Below are 15,210 nucleotides of genomic sequence, written 5' to 3' on the forward strand. Positions count from 1 at the left end.
TCTGAAGAGAGACCCTCGGAGGAGGATTCTAAAACGTCATCCTCCCAGGAGTCTTAGGTTTCCTCATCCTCACTGTAAGCTACAAAGGATGGGTCCCCTAGGTGCTTGGCCTTCTTCCAGAGGTGCAGGCACCAGTAAAATTGGACAGGGGACGGCAGCCCTCGATGTGTTTGCCAGTCTTGGTGGAGCTTCCTCCTCCTCGGAACCGGCGACAACCTTTATATTGGTAGAGGGAAGCCTCGGTGCCCTGCCAGGCACTGATGCTGTCCCAGGAACAGACATCAGCTGGATCAGTAATGCACCAATGAGCATTTTGAGCTTCTCCAGAAGCAGTACGAGGATGGATGGCACTGGGTGCTGTAGGTGCCACAGGACCAAAGCCCTGTAAGCACCTGGTTCATTGTTAGCTGGACTCTGTGCCCAGCTCCTCCTTGAACATTGCTGATGCCAACACCGACTGGGAGGAAAGAGAGGGAGCCAAGTCCTCTTCAGACCCTAGATGTGGATGGGTGACTGCATCAGGACTGGTAGAGACCGTTGCGGACCCCTGGCACTGATGGAGGATTGGAACTCCTTGCCACGGGGTCGCTTCGGATGCACTGTGGCAAAAGCTGGTGCAGCCCCATGCATCGACGAGGACTGGTGCTGATGCTTCTTCGACTTCCCTCGATGCTTGGCTCGGTCCTTGCCTGTTGCTGAGGCCGAAGAAGATGAATCTGATGTCCTAGGCACGGAGGAGATCAACGATGGTGCCCCTGTCTGCCAATGGCATTGATGGAACCCATGGGCCCACCGATGTCGATGGCTTGGTGTCCATCAGTGATGCTCCATGGTCCTTCAATGCTGATCCCGCCAATGCCAAAGACAATGGCTTGAACATCTTCGACCTGAAGAGCTGCTTCATCTTGTCAAGCCGAAGCAGACATCCCTTCGGTGTCATCTGGGCACTTTGAAGGCAACCCCAAATACAGATGCAGATCTCATGCGGACCCATGATGGACATGATCTTCGAGCACCAGGGACATCGCCAAAAACCAGACATGACAATATCAGCCGAAACAAAAGGCATATGAACTAACAATGATGACAGCAGGGTGGTGATGGCTGGTGGGCACTGATGCACCACCCTCATGGGGAAATCGACTGCAAAAGGAAACTTACCCAAATCGCTGAAAACCCCGACTAGGAGACAATATGGGAGGGCACCGAGAGGGACCCGGGGATGGAACAATGAGGAAAAACCCTCAAAAAACACAAGAAAAAGCAAAGTTTTCTACAAGGTGAAAAACAGCCAAAGTGAGTCAAAATTCTAGAAACTTTAACATAATTTTTCCGCATTGGGGCTCCATCTGATGATGTCATCCATGTGTGAGGACTACCATCCTGCTTGTCCTCAGAGAATTATACTTTTCAAGGACAAATGCTTAAGAGTTACCTGTTTGAAAAGCTCAAAGATAGCTCCTGATAGAGCCTTCAATACTAGGTTCCGATCCCAAGAAGGGACCTCTGGATGAAACGTAGGTCTGAGATGTTTTACACCCTTCAAACTGCAAACCACATCTATATCCATGGCTTCTGAATAATCCTGAATTCTTCCCTCATAAAACAATAAGACCGGTAGTGGAACCTTCAGGGTACTTAGAGAATGCCCTCTCTCAAAGCCATTTTGTATGAAAGATAAGTGGAATAGATGTCCTGTAAGAGGAACACGCCTGTTGCTGACACCAGGCATGAAACATCCTCCAGACCCGTACATATACGAAAGAAGTGACTGGCTTCCTAGCCCTCAACATGGTCGCAATCATTGGGGTTTGATAGACCTTTCTTGAGTAAGCGAGTCCTTTCGATGGCCAATCCCATAAGCAAGAATTGAGCTGGTCTTCCATGAAGATCAGGCCCTATTTTAATAGGCCTTTCTTATTTGGCATCTGTAGAGATTCCTTCATCTTGAGCCACTTCAGATTGGCATTTCATGGTTTCCTTACCCAATTTGGGACTACTGTTAGAATCAAGGACACATAATTCCCTACTTAGCACTTTTTCTACTAGTGACCACAGAACAAACATATAGAGGAAGAAATCTGATGGCTACAATTTAATCAGGATATCTATTCCCATATAGCTGCTTTCTTTTCTGCCTCTGAAAAATCTCCCCAATATGGAATTCTGCCTTGTTGCCATGAAATCCACTTGCGGGGCTCCCCATCTATTGATTACTAACAGCAAAGCCATGTCACTCAATTCCTTTTCCCTCAATCCAACAAAAAGGTGGCTGAGGAAGTTTACTTTAACATTTTTTTTCCAGCAATGTGAGCAGCAGAGAGAACTGCCAATTATCTTTCTGCCCATTCCATCAAGACAGCCACCTCTCAGTTGACAGATATTTTTGGTACCCCCTTCTCTGTTCACATATGCCATGGCTGTTGCACTGTTGGATAAGACTCTGACTTCTGCTTCCTGAATCAGTAGGAGGAAGGTCAATAGGGTAGAGGGAGTGGAGACAGTCATGAGGAAGATGTGGTCAAGGGAGATAGTGCCAAGCTCTCCTTCTCTTGCACTTACTGTGGCATCTCCCACTAAAATATTGTCTAGGTCCTCCCCCTGCCGCAGTAGGTCACATTTTGTGCTAGGGAACCTTGCCACATAGGCTACCCCATGCCTTCCACAGCTGCTGCACACTTACACTCCAGGCCTGGATTTCCGGTGGTGGGCTCCACATGTGCGGCCCTTTCTTACGACCTACATGCAAGCAGCAGCAGCTGCACTGGAATCCAAGTTGGTCTATATTGTCGATATTTTCCCCTCAGGTTTTCTTTTAATAACTTGATTGGCCATCCTGCTCAATACAAAGACCCATTAAACAGGGAGGGAACAGGGCAAGAGCCCACAATATCAGAGGAGGATGAGGCAGGGTAGTGGGGGAGGAGAGAAATCAATGGGCCATAGTCTCGAGAGAATTTCAGCCATCAAAAGGCTTGGAGATCCTCATGGTTTCAGGAACTCTGAGGCTGCCTGAATCTTTCCTCAACCCTTGGGCTCTACCAGGACCTTCAAAAGACAACTGGGAACCCTCCAAACACTGCAACTGTACGTCTGCACTTGCTGGAGATAGACCATACTGACAAGGTTTACTACTGTACCAGCTCATGAACTGTGAGCAATATCACAGAAAACTTGTAGTTCTCTGTCTTTGTCTACTGGCAGGAAGACATAACCCACTTGTCTAGATTGCTATGGCAGGGTAAGGAATGGGGTCCTTGAAAATCTCCCACCTTATGTGCGGGTTAAATTATGAGTGTAGTGCCACCAAGCACGTAATTTTACCAGTGGTGAAAGGAGATATACTTGGCAGCAGGGTGGGGAGGGGCTTAAAAGTATGCATGTATATTTAGCTGGAAAAAGTATTTATACAGAAAAGAGGTGCAAAGTTATGCTAGTACATTTTCTTTGCAACAATTTTCAAAGGGAAAAATTTTCAAAGGGAAAACTTTCCCTTTGAAAATTGGTGCAAAGTTTGCAGGTAAAAAGTACTCACAGCTTTGCACTTCTCTGGGCAGTTTCAAATGACTATAAGCTGCAGTTTTCATGTACATTTCAAATGCATAAGTCCTATTCCGCAGGCACAAATCTGTACTCTTGCCATCTCAGTCTCATCCACTCTGTGATAGATAGGGATTTGCCACACATAAATCTTAAAAGATAACTGCTTCCAGCTGCAAGAGAAATCCTGTTCATCATTACAGGGATCCACTGGTTTAAAAAACTGCTCCTAGTTGCCACGGCTAAACTTCTCTGTGCTCTGCTGTGGCTTTCCTGTCTGTGTTGCGGAATGTGCATGTTTTGGCTCTGCTCAGACCAACATGCAACTGGGGAGATATGAAGCTGAAGTCTTGGCCACATGGTGCAAGTGTACGAAAATCTTGTAAAAGTTGGGGTGCAGCCTGTAGCAGCTGGGAGCCTATCCAAAAGATCCAGACACTGGGGAGACTACCACAGTTTTCCAAAGGTGGTGGCGGACACTTGAGCTTTCAAGACCATGCGGGAACCCACATGGTCTCAAAAGCTCATGGCCATCATTATCTCTGGACAATTCTTATGTTGGTCCATTAGTTCTTATCTGAGATTTTCACCAAGACCACCCTCATGAAGGTCTTTGAGAAGAGAACATCTGCAACATAGTCCAATGAATTCCTCTCTTTATTCCTGTACTTCTGACACTTTGCTTTTATTTTTGCAGGTCACATTATATTGACCATTTTATTTTTCAGTTTACCCTGATTGACAAATTTTATATTTCCTTTTCTAATTAAAATTGTAAGAGTTTTTATTTATTCAATTTTCTATAAAGCAATCATGATCCGTATAATGCCACCCACTGTGGTCTCCGTACAGAGTATTTTCACAGGGGTGGCCAGTCTGGTGATTAAATTGGATATAGTAATTCTGATCTTGCAAAACCTATGGCAATGAAATGGGGATGGTTAGACCATGCAAAGTTATGGTTTTAATTCAAAACATGACTCTCTTATGCTGGGAAGGGTATGCGAGGTGGCAAAAATTCAGATCCCTGCGCTGTCATTGACAGGACAGGTCACTATTTCCCTGTTTGTTAACATATCCAACTATTTATTGGGCGATTGAAATAACGAGCATTGAGTTATTTTCCTTCTTCTTCTCTGGGAGGAAGACTGGCCTAGTGGTTTGATAAATGGGCTGAGAACCAGAGGAAACCAGTATTCAAATCCCACTCTCCCACCAACACTCTTTGCAACCTTGGTCAAGACATTTTATCTTCAATTGACTCAGGCACCTGCTTAGATTGTAAGCTCTGTGGGGAAGGGACTTATTGTTCTTGAATACTTATCATCATTGTATAGTGCTGCATATATTCAGTAGTGCCATAAAAAGGATAAGTACAATAATAGTTAACACCTTAACAAGCTATTTAACCATCTATCTTTGTAGTAGCTACTTGTGTTTTGGAAGTTCTGTAATATTTGGGAATCTGTTTTCAAGATGGCTGCTACAAATACTCCACTTTAGCATATTTTTCTAAATGTCACATTTTTATAATATAGTGGATCCCGCTCTGTAACACACACACTTAAAAAAAATTTTTCATAGCACTAAATACATCTGTTTCATTGATAGCTATTTAAGAAGGATCCAGTGTACTGAAAGCAAGGTTTTGATTTGATACACTGATTGTTCTTCCCCTAGTTAAATTGTATTTTTTTCTTTTGCTTTTACTATTTTGTATTTTATTATATTCCCTTACAGTGAAGCCTGTAGTCTTTTTCTGGCCTTTACCAGAGAGCTGAGACGAGTATCAGGTATGGTGACAAGCATACATACTAGAGGCTACCTTTTCAGTCTGTTACGAGAATGCTTAGGCAACACACCGGCCATGAAGAATTAGTCTCTCTTAAAGAGACTTATGCTCCTTTGCTAGATTACCTTCTATGATTTTTCTAGTAACTTGGAATCTGACTCTCTTCCTCCCACAAACCCCTTGCAGAGGGAAATGACTGCTCTTCGGTAACAATCACTAAAACAACTTGCCTGTCATCTGGTCTCTTTGATCCCCGTTCGTACGCTGAAGATGGAGGGGAAAGAGATGGTTTTCGTTTTCTTTTCTCCTTGCTTTGGCTTTGCCTTTCGGGATCTCTCTCTCTGCTCAGGTTTGAACTTTGATCCCTCTGACCAGATGCATCTCTTCCTCTGTCTGTTGAGAAGAAGCAGATAAAGAAAAATTGATGATATTCATTATTATTTACACTTTCGAATAATAGAAGGACTAGGGGGCATTCCATGAAGTTAGCAAGTAACACATTTAAGTCTAATTGGAGAAAATGATTTTTCACTCAATGCACAATAAAGCTCTGGAATTTGTTGCCAGAGGAGGTGGTTAGTGCAGTTAGTGTAGCTGGGTTCAAAAAAGGTTTGGATAAGTTCTTGGAGGAGAAGTCCATTAACGGCTATTAATCAAGTTTACTTAGGGAATAGCCACTGCTATTAATTGCCAGGTTCTTGTGGCCTGGTTTTGGCCTCTGTTGGAAACAGGATGCTGGGCTTGATGGACCCTTGGTCTGACCCAGCATGGCAATTTCTTATGTTCTTAAGCCTTCCCCTAAATGTAAATCTACTTGGATCTTCTTTATGGGATCTGCCAGGTACTTGCGACTTGAATTGACCATTGTCGGAGACAGGACACTGAGCTCGATGAACTGTGGTGTGACCCAGTATGGCAATTCTTATTTTCTTAAATGTACAACTAGGGCAAGCTGGTCCTTAAAATAGTAACAATAACCCCAAAAACAAAGCTAGGGTTTTTTTTCCCCCTCTTTTAAATTATATCCTACCTTTCCTTGTCACCTCGGAACCCTTACAAGCTAAAGTTATATAGTACAATTCTCACATTGCCTTTTCGTCATACATTTAAGTGTGACTTGGGGAGAGGAAGACCTGACTCAGGAATCAACCAGGTCCCTCCATATGGCAGTGTGCAGCACTGCCACTGGGTCAACCCAAAAGCCAATTGAGAAGTATGCCATAAGAAATGAAGACATTTCATTCTGCAGTTTTAAATCAATCCGAAACTGGATTTTAAATTCAGTTACTATTAAAACTAACACAGCCATATTGGAAAATAATGTTTAGATAATTCATCTACCAGACAAACAGCAAAATCATTTAGATCCTCCTTTTTGATTGTGACTTATTTCACTTCATTTTAATTTTGTGAAGACTCCCCCCATCACCATTATGGACACAAGTATATGGGTGCACTCATCACCAAACGGTACACTGACACATATAAAGCATGAGCTTAATAGGAAAAGTTGGAAGAGTGACTGCAGCTAAGAAAAGTTTGGTATCATCAGCACAAAAAAGGAAGAAATATTGCCCTTAAATAGGTCACTGGGGAGACCGTAAGCACTGTGTTCAATTCTCAAAGACATACATTCGTAATAAAATTGAAAGGATGGAAGCATAAGAACATAAGAAATTGCCATACTGGGTCAGACCAAGGGTCCATCAAGCCCAGCATCCTGTTTCCAACACAGGCCTAACCAGGCCACAAGAACCTGGCAATTACCCAAACACTAAGAAGATCCCATGCTACTGATGCAATTAATAGCAGTGGCTATTCCCCAAGTAAACTTGATTAATAGCCATTAATGAACTTCTCCTCCAAGAACCCATTCAAACCTTTTTTGAACCCAGCTACACTAACTGCACTAACCAAATCCTCTGGCAACAAATTCCAGAGCTTTATTGTGCGGTGAGCGAAAAAGAATTTTCTCCGATTGGTCTTAAATGTGCTACTTGCTAACTTCATGGAATGCCCCCTAGTCCTTCTATTATCCAAAAGTGTAAATAACCGAGTCACATCCACTCGTTCAAGACCTTTCATGATCTTAAAGACCTCTATCATATCCCCCCTTAGTCGTCTCTTCTCCAAGCTGAACAGCCCTAACCTCTTTAGCCTTTCCTCATAAGGGAGCTGTTGCATCCCCTTTATCATTTTGATTGCCCTTCTCTGTACCTTCTCCATCGCAACTATATCTTTTTTGAGATGCTGCGACAAGAATTATACACAGTATTCACGGTGCGGTCTCACCATGGAGCGATATAGAGGCATTATGACATTTTCTGTTTTATTAACCATTCCCTTCCTAATAATTCCTAACATTCTGTTTGCTTTTTTGACTGCTGCAGCACACTGAGCCGACGATTTTAAAGTATTATCCACTATGATGCCTAGATCTTTTTCCTGGGTAGTAGCTCCTAATATGGAACCTAACATCGTGTAACTACAGCAAGGGTTATTTTTCCCTATATGCAACACCTTGCACTTGTCCACATTAAATTTCATCTGCCATTTGGATGCCCAATCTTCCAGTCTTGCAAGGTCCTCCTGTAATGTATCACAATCTGCTTGTGATTTAACTACTCTGAATAGTTTTGTATCATCCGCAAATTTGATAACCTCACTCGTCGTATTCCTTTCCAGATCATTTATATATACCGTATTTTTCGCTCCATAAGATGCACTTTTTTCCCTCCAAAAGTGGAAATGTCTGTGCGTCTTATGGAGCGAATATTAAAAAACCCCAAAACAAACTAACTACAACCAATGATTTTTTTGTTCCCATTCCAACCCTTTAAATTTAATTAACTACAACCCCCCCTCCCAAGACTTGCCAAAAGTCCCTGGTGGTCCAGCGGGGGTCTGAAGCAATCTCCTGCACTTGGGCCGTCGGCTGCCAGTATTCAAAATGGCGCCGATAGCCTTTGCCCTTACTATGACACATGGGCTACCGGTGCCATTGGTCGGCCCCTGTCACATGGTAGGAGCACAAACTTGGGGGGGGGGGGGGGGGTTGTAGTTAATTACATTTAAAGGGTTAGGATGGGGAATGGGGACAAAAAAACATTTTATGCCCTACCCTAATTTGCTCCATAAGAAGTACAGATGCCCGGGAACAGAGCCGGTTTAACACACCATTTTTTTTTTTTAATTTTCCCGCTCTGAATCCTAGGTGCGTCTTATGGAGCGAAAAATACGGTATATATTGAAAAGCACCGGTCCAAGTACAGATCCCTGAGGCACTCCACTGTTTACCGTTTTCCACTGAGAAAATTGGCCATTTAATCCTACTCTCTGTTCCCTGTCTTTTAACCAGTTTGTAATCCACGAAAGGACATCGCCTCCTATCCCATGACTTTTTAGTTTTCTTAGAAGCTTCTCATGAGGGACTTTGTCAAATGCCTTCTGAAAATCCAAATACACTACATCTACTGGTTTACCTTTAGCCACATGTTTATTAACCCCTTCAAAAAAATGAAGCAGATTTGTTAGGCAAGACTTCCCTTGGGTAAATCCATGTTGACTGTGTTCCATTAAACCATGTCTTTCTATATGCTCTACGATTTTGATCTTGAGAATAGTTTCCACTATTTTTCCTGGCACTAAAGTCAGGCTCACTGGTCTATAGTTACCCGGATCGCCCCTGGAGCCTTTTTTAAATATTGGGGTTACATTGGCCACCCTCCAGTCTTCAGGTACAATGGATGATTTTAATGATAGGTTACAAATTTTAACTAATAGATCAGAAATTTCATTTTTGAGTTCCTTCAGTACCCTAGGATGCATACCATTCGGTCCAGGTGATTTGCTACTCTTTCGTTTGTCAATCTGGCCTACTACATCTTCCAGGTTCACAGTGATTTCGTTCAGTTCGTCTGACTCCTCACCCCTGAAAACCATCTCCGGAACTGTTATCTCCCCAATATCCTCATTAGTAAATACGGAAGCAAAGAATTCATTTAGTCTTTCTGCAATGGCCTTATCTTCCCTAAGAGCCCCTTTATCCCCATAGTCATCTAATGGTCCAACCGACTCCCTCACAGGTTTCTTGCTTCGGCTATATTTTTAAAAGTTTTTATTATGAGTTTTTGCCTCTATGGCCAACTTCATTTCAAATTCTCTCTTTGCCTGTCTTATCAATGTTTTACACTTAACTTGACAATGCTTATAGTTTATCCTATTTTCTTCAGATGGATCCTTCTTCCAATTTTTGAAGGATTTTTTTTTGGCTAAAATAGCCTCTTTCACCTCACCTTTTAACCATGATAGTAATCATTTTGCCTTCCTTCCACCTTTCTTAATGTGTGGAATACATCTGGACTGCGCCTCTAGGATTGTATTTTTAAATAATGTCCATGCCTGTTGAACGCTTTTAACCTTTGCAGCTGCACCTTTCAGTTTTTTTCTAACTATTTTCTTCATTTTATCAGTTTCCCTTTTGAAAGTTTAGTGTTAGAGCTGCAGATTTACTTATTGTCCCCCTTCCAGTTATTAGTTTAAATTTGATCATGTTATGATCACTGTTGCCAAGTGGCCCTACCACCATTACCTCTCGCACCAAATCCTGCGTTCCACTAAGAATTAAATCTAAAATAGCTCCCTCTCTTGTTGGTTCCTGAACCAATTGCTCCATGAAACAGTCATTTATTACATCCAGGAACTTTATGTCTCTAGCATGTCCTGATATTACATTTACCCAGTCAATATTGGGATAATTGAAATCTCCCATTATTATTGCACTGCCAAATTGGTTAGCTTCCCTGATTTCTCTTAGCATTTCATCATCTGTCTGACCATTTTGTCCAGGTGGATGGTAGTATACTCCTATCACTATACTCTTATCCAACACACATGGGATTTCTACCCATATAGATTCTACTGAGCATTTAGTCTCTTGTATTTATTTATTTATTTGTTCAGTTTTATATACCGTCATTCGGTGCAGCAATCAAACAGAGAATAAACCATTAAAAACATTGATGCATAAATTAATAGTGGGAAATAAGAAGGGATCGGGGAGAGGTTGGTGGAGAAAAAGGGAGCATAAGGAAAAGAAGGGAAAAGGATTATGGTAACAGTATTGGTATTTAAACATCTTTGGGATGGTCTTCTAGCGTTGTTAATTATAAGTTCATATTGCTATTATAATGGTCGTTGCCAGACGATATTTCATTATCTCTTTTGCATGAGTATGGTTGGTAGTCTTGGTTAAAATTAGATTGTTGAAATAAATAATTGTTAAAGTAGACTTTATGAAAAAGAAAAGTCTTTAGATCCTTCTTGAAAGTTTTGATATTAGTTTGAGTTCTTAAATAAGGTGGTAAGGAGTTCCATTTTTTAGGACAAGCAATGGAGAAAGCTCTATTTTTTGTTGTTGAAAGATGAGCATCTTTGATGGGTGGAATAATTAGACGAGAAGTGTTATATGATCGAAGATTCCTGTTGTTGTTCTGTAGCGTGATTTTTAAGCTTGTTTGTTTGTATGATCTTTATCCTGTTGGACTCTATACCCTCCAGGACATAAAGTGCCACACCCCCACCAAGTTGGTCCTCCCTATCATTGCGATATAATTTGTACCATTGGTTATCCTCCTTCCACCAAGTGTCTGTGATGCCAATTATGTCAATCTCATCATTTGCTGCTATACACTCTTAACTCTCCCATCTTACTTCTTAGACTTCTGGCATTGGCATACAGACATTTCAAAGTGTGTTTTTTGTTTGTATTAACAACCTCCTTTTCAGTTGTTAGGGATAATTCGGAAATCATTAGCATCAGTGATTTTTTACATATAGGCACATGGACTATGTTTGCTTTTATTGGAACCTCTCTGTTGGGATGCCCTAACTCTCCTATTTCATTAGCAGCTGTAAGTTGTTCTGTGTTATCAGAGACGGATCTGCTCCAAGGCGAAGATAAGGATGGCCTGAGAGGTCGCGAAGGATGGGAAACCACATCTGACGTGGCCAGTAAGGGGTTATGAGAATCTTTAAGCCCATGTCCTGCCGTAACTTCACGAGAGTCTTGCTGATGAGTGGAAGTAGAGGGTATGAATATAGAAGACCCTTCGACCACGAGAGGGCGAAAGCATCCCTTGGTGGTGTCCTGTAACTACGATGTAGTGAGCAGAAGTTTTCTATTTTGCGGTTGTGAATTGAGGCAAAGATCTATTTGCGGATATCCCCACCGCTGGAAGTTTTTCACTGCTACAGTGGGATTTAGGGACCATTCGTGGGGATGAAAGGTCCGACTCAAGCTGCCGCAAGTACATTGTCCACGCCTGCCAGGTAGGTTGTTCTCAGGAACATAGAGTAGGAGAGAGCCCAGGCCCATATTTGTGCTATCTCCTGACATAGCAGGTAAGAGCCCGTTTCACCCTGCTTGTTGATGTACCACATCGCTACCTGGTTGTCTGTCTGGATCAGGATTGTCTTGTTGGATAGGCAATCCCAGAAAGCCATTAGGGCATACCTTATTGCCCCAAGCTCCATAAAATTTATCTGATGTGATTCTGCTGAGTTTCCCTGAGTTTATTTATTTATTTTACAACTTTTTTATACCGACATTCGTGGGTACATCATATCGGTTTACAATGAACTAAGAGAAACACAGCGAATGGGGGGGGCGCATCAGCAAAGGGGAATAAACAAGGCAAAAAGACAAAGTAAGTGTGATTCAAAGGGTGCAAATAACAAGAAATATAAAGAATATAATATGGTGTATGGTAGAAACAGAATATAAGATAACACAGGGATAACATAAATAATAGACATAATAAAGATGATATTGTGGGGAGATCAAGAGGAGGACTAGACCTATGCTGGGAATGCCTGCTTAAAGAGCCAGGTCTTGAGCTTTTTCCTAAATTTGTACTGGCAGGGCTCAGTGCGGAGGTCAGTTGGGAGCGCATTTCAATGGGTGGGTCCTGCAATAGAAAGGGCTTGCTCTCTCGTGGTGGTAAGATGAGCATTCTTGAGGGAGGGGGTGTGGAGGGTAGCTTTGTGGGTTGTTCTGGTGGGGCGGTTGTGGAGGATGAAACGCAGTGGCTCTTCAAGCCAATTAGAGTTGTGAGTGTATAAAGTTTTGTGGATGATGGTGAGAGTTTTGAAGAGGATACGTGAGGGTATGGGGAGCCAATGAAGTTCTTTGAGGACAGGTGTTATATAGTCGGATTTGCTGGTATTAGTGAGGGTTCTAGCTACCGCATTCCGTAGCATTTGAAGTGGTTTGATAGTGGCATACGGGAGGCCTAGAAGTAGGGAATTGCAATAGTCCATTTTTGGGCAGATGGTTGCCTGTATGACAGTGTGGAGGTCATGTGCATAGAGTAAGGGTTTGAGTTTCTTCATCACGTGGAACTTGTAGAAACCTTCTTTTAGAACTGTGCTGATGTACTTTCTGAAATTCAGCTGATGGTCAATCATGACACCAAGATCACGTACAAAAGGCTGTGTGGAAGTCGAGTTGGACAAGGGGCTACTTGAAAGGGCTAGCCTAGGATTCTGTGGGTTTGATATGATGAGCAGCTCTGTTTTTGTAGTGTTGAGAGATAAGTGGAGGTTTGTGAGGAGGGTAGTTATGGAGGAGAGGCATTTTTCCCAAAATTTTATTGACTTGGTGATGGATTCTTGTATAGGTATGAGGACTCAGACATCATCCGCGTATAAACTCACCCCAGGGGACCCCATCCAGCGCTGCTGAGCTCATCTCACATCTCACTGACGCAAAGCTCCGCAGGGGCCTCCCCGAACGCCTCCACCAGCATCGAGGGAGCCTAACAAACCGACCCCCCCCTCGAAATCGCCTGCAACCAGCAGCACAGGCCTCAGAAAGGCCTCCTTTCAGCAGCACCACCCATCTTGAAGTGAAGCCAGTACCTGACAAGCGAAGCCAGCCCCCTGACGTCAGAGGAGGGGCCGGGTGAGTGGTGTTTAAATTTAAACTCACCCCAGGCGCCGAGCGCCGAAGGATCGCGTCCAAAGGAGCAGGCCCCTTTGCGCGCCTCTTCGCGCAGCCCATTCATCGCAGCCCTCAAAGACACCCCCTTTCTAAACCTTGCCTTCTCCACTCGCTCCTCCCAAACACTAAATAAAACAAAACAAAACAAAACTGCATCACTAACAACTGCCTTTAAAAAGCAAGCTATACTTTCATATTGCTATCTCAATCAACTTTCAGTTCAAAATCTCAAAAAGATATGAAGATGAACAACAAGATATCATCTCCAAACAATCAACCTACATCCTCTAAGAAACATTAATCCTTGAAACCTCCACACAAACTAAATCAATCAATAAACTACAAAAACAACACACATATCCAACTCTCAAACTATATGCTTCTCTCATTCATACTCATCAATACTCGTTCTATAATAAAAAAAATCCCTCTATTCAATGACCTACTCAGTGACCACAAACCAGATTTCATTGCAATTACGGAAACCTGGCTCAAAAACACGGACTCCGTTCTAATAAACCAACTATCAAACCAATATTACAACACCTCTTCAATCCCCAGAAAAAATAAAAAAAGGAGGTGGCTTAATGCTTATATCTAAAAAAAGCCTGCAACTAACTCTTCGCCCATCTAACATTCCTCCACCATTTGACATTGCTTTATTTGATTCACCAAAACTTCAAATATGCCTCATTTACTGTCCTCCAGGAGCACTCGATAAAAACTGCTCACCTCTAATTGAATATATTATGAACAACATCTCCCTCAACAAACCCATAATCATACTTGGTGACTTCAACATACATTTCAACTTACCAACTCACTCAAAAACCTGCCAAACTATCATTGATGTACTCTCAACTCTATATCTAGAACAAATAATCCAATCTCCAACTCATAAAGCAGGCCACACAATTGACCTCATTTTTGTCAACACTGAAATCTGGAAATCATTCTCTACCCACACCACAGAGATACCCTGGTCTGACCACCATCTAATCCAAGCTAACTTACATACCAACCTCAATATTAAACCTCCTCAAATCACCCTAAACAAAATATCCTACCGTCCACCATTCAACATAGAACTTTTACAAAAAACTCTTCAATCCAAATTAAACAACATCAATATATCTAACTCCGAAAACGCTACCGCATCATGGCTAAACCTCACAAAACAAGTTGCAGACAACATCAATCCCATTATTACAAAGACTAAACAACAACCCAAACACAACAACCAATGGTATAACGAAAATATCAGAAATGTCAAACGCATACTCAGAAAAAAAGAAAGAGAATGGAGAAAAAACAAAAATACTACCACACTAAATAATTATCGGAACAACTTAGCTCAATATAAAAATATCATCAACAATGCGAAAAAGGAATTCTTCTCCAACAAAATCTCCAAATTTCATCATAACCCCAGAATGTTATTCGCAATAGTTCAGAAACTTACCAAAACCACCCGAGTCTTCATGCACCAAACATAGAACTGATGACTTTGCTGATTTCTTCAACAACAAAATATCTCATCTAATCCAATTCAACATAACCAACAACAACCAGAACACCAAACTTAACAAGATAACCTCATCATGGTCAAACTTTGACACTGCCTCCACCATTGAAATTCAATCTATAATAAATAAAATGAACCCAGCCAGCCATCCATTAGACAACATCCCAATAACAACCCTCAAATCAATTGAACCTACCATATCAAAAACCATCACCAAAATTGTCAATTTATCACTGACCGACGGCAACTACCCCAAATGCCTCAAATCTGCTGTCATCAAACCAATCCTTAAAAAGAACAACCTAGATCCGGAAATCCTTTCCAACTACCGTCCCATATCAAACCTTTCGT

The 15,210-nt window shown here is 42.1% G+C and overlaps 1 protein-coding gene across 6 annotated transcripts in view; it reads right to left on the minus strand.

The window, feature by feature from the left end:
- Positions 1-15,210, minus strand: part of SETD2 (SET domain containing 2, histone lysine methyltransferase) — a 384,325-nt gene that overhangs the window by 75,966 nt on the left and 293,149 nt on the right. For all 6 annotated transcript variants that reach the window (XM_029588239.1, XM_029588242.1, XM_029588241.1 and 3 more), the window contains one exon: positions 5,563-5,725. In XM_029588239.1, coding sequence (XP_029444099.1) covers positions 5,563-5,725 — 163 coding nt within the window. The remainder of the gene's footprint in view (positions 1-5,562; positions 5,726-15,210) is intronic.

This window comes from Rhinatrema bivittatum, chromosome 2, assembly GCF_901001135.1.
Source record: "Rhinatrema bivittatum chromosome 2, aRhiBiv1.1, whole genome shotgun sequence".
In the NCBI taxonomy this organism is placed as follows: Eukaryota; Metazoa; Chordata; class Amphibia; order Gymnophiona; family Rhinatrematidae; genus Rhinatrema; species Rhinatrema bivittatum.